The sequence below is a fragment of the Lissotriton vulgaris genome, chromosome 6, assembly GCF_964263255.1.
Source record: "Lissotriton vulgaris chromosome 6, aLisVul1.2, whole genome shotgun sequence".
In the NCBI taxonomy this organism is placed as follows: domain Eukaryota; kingdom Metazoa; phylum Chordata; class Amphibia; order Caudata; family Salamandridae; genus Lissotriton; species Lissotriton vulgaris.
Window position 1 is genome coordinate 1,656,404,116 of NC_141694.1, and position 6,301 is coordinate 1,656,410,416.

At 43.4% G+C, this 6,301-nt stretch overlaps 1 protein-coding gene across 1 annotated transcript; it reads left to right on the forward strand.

Moving 5' to 3' along the window:
• The first annotated feature begins 3,681 nt into the window (after nt 1-3,681).
• Nucleotides 3,682-5,097, forward strand: TBCC (tubulin folding cofactor C). Its single transcript, XM_086927819.1, has one exon. It carries the CDS (start codon nt 3,735-3,737, stop codon nt 4,743-4,745), a length of 1,011 nt encoding a protein of 336 aa, XP_086783945.1. The 5' UTR covers nt 3,682-3,734; the 3' UTR covers nt 4,746-5,097.
• Nucleotides 5,098-6,301: the final 1,204 nt, after the last annotated feature.

Here is a 6,301-nt window from a genome sequence, read left to right on the forward strand (position 1 = left end):
ATGCTCCTTCCCAGTGTAATCCATGACTCACCAAACTTAATGGTAAAAGTATACGCAGCTCTGAGAGGGGAATCGTGAAAGCCTCGGCAATCTTTCAATACAGCTCCTTCACGTTGCGAAGCCCTCAATGCGGCCAGCTTTTCGGCAGGGGGGACGGCAGCGTCCACTCGGTAAAATAAGTGGTGCGACGCCGTCCACCCGCGTGGTACCCCGACTCGAGCCCTGTTAACAACCTCTTCTGTGAGAAACTGTAGTTCCTTGTTCACAAAATGTGACTTTCGTAAGTCGAGCTGTGGCCAATATGTGCAATGAGGTTATTGTTTTTTCCAGATGGTTGTAAGAATATCAGGATGGAAATTAACTGAAGTTTCAGGAGGCTGCAAGTGATATTCAGTCTTTAAAAAGAACAAACTTCATGGGTGAGATTAGGGCGTAGTGTAGAAAGCAGACTATCCAGGCAGACTCTCTTCCCAGACTGTGAAGCTGTCTCACAAAAATGATGGCCTTATGCCTTTTTATGTTATTTCATGTTTATTGCAAGTGTTTGCTAATACCGGTTGGCTTACTATGCCAGTGATACCAACTCGTATTACAGATAATAATAATCAATAAAACCTTACCCAGTATTACTGATCACAAAAAACAGCCACTGGAATTTGGTGCATTATCATGCCTTTTTAAATAGATGCTAACTGACAGAAAAAGCTATGATTTCAGGTCACACCTGGTTTTATCAGCTGGTATAAGACATATTGAGTACTATATTACTTTACCAATTTATCGGCCAACTTATAATGAAGTTGGTTTTGTTCATATTATTCCAAAGTGTCTCTGAATAATATAGATTTGAAAGGGGCTTGTGGTGATGTGTATTGTGCAACATGGAACTACATTATGTCACTGAGAATGTTTCTCTGTGAGTGTTCTCCCGTAGACAGTTATTATCCTTGCCTTCGCCTGTCTGCTGGGACGGCTCTCCTCATTCTGCTACCAACTACACACCTTTTGAGCTCATGAGAGGGAGGAAAGCTTGTTCGCAGATATATCCTTTTTGGATGGTTAACATTTTTCATCAAGGTGGGGATATGAGCAATATGTGGGATGCTGCTTACAAAAAAACATCTGATGTTTGTGCTAAATGTGTTAAACCTGGAAAGAAAGTTTCTCACAATATTCAAATAGGGGATTGGATCAAAGTTAAGAATCCTGTTACAGTCAGAAAAGGTTATTCAACGTTTTTAGATTCCCAACAAGTAGTGGATACTCGTAGAAATGCTGTTAAATTGTCTAATGGCAAGTGGTGGTGTACTTCTCAAATTGCCAAAGATCCTTCTAGATCTGGACCTCCAAAAAATGTAATCTTCAAAAATGTTTCAGAAGGGAATGAGGTTAGGAAAAGTACCAGAGTGTCAGTCAGACCTAGCAAATTACGAGATTATATTTAACTCCTGTGTATTCATTATTTGTCTCTCCCAAGTTATAATATTGTCTCTCCCAAGTTAGAATTTCTATTTATTTATTTTGCTATTTATTGCTCTTCTCATTAAAAGAGGGGAGGTGTTGTGATGTGTATTGTGCAACATGGAACTACATTATGTCACTGAGAATGTTTCTCTGTGAGTGTTCTCCCGTAGACAGTTATTATCCTTGCCTTCGCCTGTCTGCTGGGAAGGCTCTCCTTATCTCTGAATAAACTAACTACAAAGGCTAATTTCCCTGTGTCGAGCATCCATCATTTCAGGGCTTCTGGTATGCCTTTGCTTTTAAAACTCCACTGAATGGCCCAAATGAATTTAGCATGGACTTCAAATAACACATTGATTGAAATGGCCCTTTTTGCAGGGTCACCCATGAGTATTTTTCCTTTCTCCTCCCCTTTTTCTGATATCATTTGTGTTGGCTTAAGGACTTTGTGCACTTTACAACTCCTAAGCAGTGCTAGTGTGTTAAGTGCTTAAGTGTTTGTGCTCTCTCATAAAAAATGGTAATATTGGGTCTGTATTACCTCTACCCCGTGTAAACGGAGAGCAGGGCACACCCATATCATTCATTGAGGCAATTTTTGATGCAATTTATGTTCATGGTATTTTTTCCAATTTTCCAATTGTTTAGTTTGCCCTGTCTGTAACTGTGCTGGTTAACTACAAATGTTTATTGTGTTTGCTTTTTTACTGACCAATCGTATCCTCTTTCTGTTGTACAGCGCTCTGATACCCTTACGGGTTATGTTAGTGCTGTATAAAACCTTTCAAATTAATAAATAAATAAAATGGCAGTCCCCTGGCAGTGGCAATCATGCTACGACCAGTCTGGCCCTGGTGGCAAAAAAAGGCATGGTAGGTGAAGAGTATAACATGGCTTTCATCATACCCAAGTCTTTTGTGTGCCTGTTTATGTTTTTGTCTTTGCCTGCATTTGTGTGCCTGTTTTTGTGTAAGAAAAAAGTGAGAGAAAGAGAAAATCAAAACACTCTCAGGAAGTATTTTAAAGAGAATGGGTTGCCTTTTTGTGTGTACATGTCTGCTCGGTTACAAAGATTCATAAATAGCATAGTATAGAGGGGTGGTGGGTGCTTGAGTGAGTGGATGCATGGATGAATAGATGGATGGGTGAGTGAAAGCATGGATGACTGGGTGAAAGGGGGTGGATGATTGGATAAAAGGGCGGATGATGGGTGGATAATTGAAAGATTGGATGGATGAATGAAAGGGAGGATGGATGAAAGGGTGGATGATGGATGAGGGAATGGAGGGATTGAATGAAAGGGTGGATGGAATGAAAAGGTGGATGGAATAAGGGAGTGAAAGGGTTGATGGATAGATGAGCGAAAGGATTAATGAATGAGTGAAAGGGTGGATAAAGAGATGGATGAGTGAAATGATGAGTAGATAGGTTTGGAGATGGATGGATGGATAGGTTTGGATATGAAGGGTGGACAGACGGAATAGTGAAAACTGAATGATGGATGAAAGACTCAATTGACGACAAAATGTAAAGGTTAAATGGCGGACATCAGCTGGTAAATGGTTGGATGAAAGAATGAATGGATAGATCTATGGGAGAGACAAGAGCTAGCTTCTAGAGAGGGCCGTGATGATTTGCTTCATTTACATTGTGCCATAAGACCTTTGGGTCGAAGTGGGTGTTTTCAGTGGGTGAGTGAGTGGATGGATGAGTGAGTAAGGGTGGATGTACAGATGGATGGATGAGTCATAAGAGCTTTGGTGCGACGTGGGGGTATTTTCAGTTTTTTGCTACTCATGTGCTGAAAAATGTATGGTTTTGCGCCAAACAACAGCATTTAACAGTATGGTATTAAGAAGGTGCATCTATTGTATATAAAAAAAGGAAATGTTAACATATTATAGCATTCCCCTTTCATTTTGTGTAATGAGTTAACTTGCTTTGTTTATATAAAAACATTCTCATGTGTTTTGGTGTGTGCTGCAACAAATATATATAATTCATGAAGTATCATCAAGTCTTGCCTTTAGCCCCGCCCCCTCACTACACCTCTCGCTTATTTTAATGAGTACCTGCTCTTATTTTTTCCCACTTAAAGCACTGGTTTAAAGAAAAGGTGGGCGGGCGTTAAGTCACATGAATCGGAACTGTCAAACAGGACTATCATGGCCGCCTATTTTCACGTTATGCGGTCTAGTGTTCGGGGTGTTCTAAGCCAATCATTTCTGCCGTTGCAGCGTCGTGCTTTTAAAGCGTTTGCGGCTAACAAGATGGAGGCAGTGACTACGCCGGGAAGCGATATGAATCTAACGTCCAGCGGCAGCACTGCGCTCCCAGAGCGGCTGCTCCGTCGTGATCTGGAGCGGCAGCAAGATGCGGAGAAGCGACGGCAAGACAAGGAGCGTCGGACAGTGGACGAAGAAAAGCGGGACTTCTTTCAAGCTTCCTTCGGGCCCGAGCGTGATGCTCTGGAGCAGTTGCTACAGCCAGGAGATGACCCAGGGAAGGAGTCTGTGGAGGCTGAGCTGCAGGAAGCTGGGGTCCGACTTCAGGCTCTTCAGAAGCTGGTGAATGACAGCCTGCGGTTCCTGCCGTCTTACGACTTGAAGCAGGCGCAGGTTGCGCTGCAGCGACTGCAGGTGGCTCTAGTTGATCGCAGAGAGCAACTGCTGCCCAAAAAGAAGTTCGCCTTCAAGTCCCGTGAGCGTAAAGAGACCCCGTCGGCGCCCGCTCCTGCTCAGCTGGAACCCATCGCCGCCCCTGCCCCTTTGCCGGAGCCAGAACACACCTGTGGCTTCCGCGGCCTCGAGGGCCAGAGCTTGGCATTGAGTGGGGAAGAGTTAAGCGGGCGGGACGTGCAGTTAGCAGATCTGCGGGACTGCCGTGTACAATTGCAGGGTAGCCCTGGCACCATGCACATGCGAGGGCTGCGCGGTTGCACTGTTCTCTGTGGCCCCGTCTCTAGTTCTGTGTTTATGGATGAGTGCCACAACTGCGAATTGACCTTTCCCTGTCAGCAACTCCGGGTGCACCGCAGCACGGACACCCGCATCTACCTGCATGTCACGTGCCGGGCCATCATCGAGGACTGCCGCAGGCTGGCCTTTGCCCCGCTCACTTGGAACTATCCAGGCATGGGCGAGGACTACCTTCGCGCCGGCCTGGATCGCTCCCGCAATCACTGGAGTCAGGTGGATGACTTCGACTGGCTGGCCCGGGATGCAGCGTCGCCCAACTGGGGCATCGTGCCCGAGGAAGAGCGGCGGGTGCAGTGGGATTAAAGGAGTGGGCTAGTGGGAGCGAGGTGTCCGGTTCATGGCTTCGAAGCTGCTGTTTACACATTCCCCAAAGGAAACACTCATGCCTGGGTTCTTGTATGGAAGCAACTCCTAACTAGGGCGTGATTTGTACTTCTCTTTGATCTGACCGAAGGCCTCTGAAATGTGATATGCTATTAAAAACTGATGGCACAACCCCAAACTCATTGACTGTTGTTAAATGTAACTGACTTACGTTCTCTGCTTCAGCGTACGTCGTCCTTTGCACACAAGCAAGCATTGCACTTATTAAAACTAAACTCTCCTTGCGATTTTTGATCTTTAAGATTAAGTAAATAAAATGTGGTGAATAATCTTTGTCTCGCGTCTTGATTCTATATTGACGCTATGGAAAGCATCTCGATGTAAACGAATTAATTAATTGCATTTCTAGCTATTTTTGTAGAGTGCAAATAACTCCAAACCTTTTGCCTGATTGACTTCGTTTTAATGTAAATCTTGCAAAACAAAAAAAAAATCTGTGGGTTTCTGTGATTTTAAGCATTCTCATAAAGAGCAACGCTCACTATCCAACACCAATATTTTAAATAGCTTGCTTAAGCCTTTTTCTGATGGGTTTTTCTAGTCAGCAAATAAGGTCTTGGGTTTTGTGATGTAAAATGGCGTATTGGACATATAGCATGACCTTTCAGCAGGATTGGGGGAAAAAAAGTTTGGGAACCCATACGTTGGTGGTCAACGGTGTGGTAGAGAAAGTCTTGCAGTCAAATTATACCCTTAAAAGAAAATTGCTACAAAGATGGCAATAAGAACAAAGGTGAAAGTACATTTGTTTTATATTACTCAGTTTATTTATTTAATTTGAAAGTTTTATATAGCGCGAACAAGATCTTTGCAGATATCAGAGCGCTTTACAAGGACACAGAGGTGATAGAGTAATAGAATGTAATAGTTGAGGTGGTTAGGTACAAGGTGCATAGTTACATAGGTAGGTCAAAAAACAAGAGGTAGGTCACAGGTGAGGTAGTGTCGGTACAAGGTGCATAGTCAAACAGTTGCGCCAATAATATAAAAGTACAAAAATAAGGAGCATATACTTGTTTAAGCGTGCTTAAAATGTTTTGGAGATAGCATAAAGGTGGGCATAGTTGAGTGCAGGATGTATAGTCACACAGGTGCATCAGTAGTACAAGAGGAGGGATAGTTGAGGTGGTGTAGGTACAGTATGCAAAGTCAAACAGGTGCATCAACAATATAACAATATACAGAGAGGGAACGTATACAATCAAATAAGTCATAATACAAGTAGTACAAGTAGACCAAGGGGTCAGGCAGGTATTACAGAGCGGATTCATGAGAAATACAGAGTAATAGATCATGTGTATTTAGGCATGAGGATCGCTTTTACTTCTTTCTTAAAAAGTTTGTTGGAGGAGATGAGCCTGGTTTCAGGAGGGAGTGAGTTCCAGATCCTGGGTGCCATTCCTGAAAAGGAGCATTTATAGGTTTTTTCCTTCCGGAATCTTCGAGGCTTCAGCAGAAGATTGTTTGTGCTTCTA

What these genes read in the sequence shown, in the direction of transcription:
- TBCC (XM_086927819.1), top strand. Translation starts at nt 3,735, where the DNA reads ATGGAGGCAGTGACTACGCCGGGAAGCGATATGAATCTAACGTCCAGC.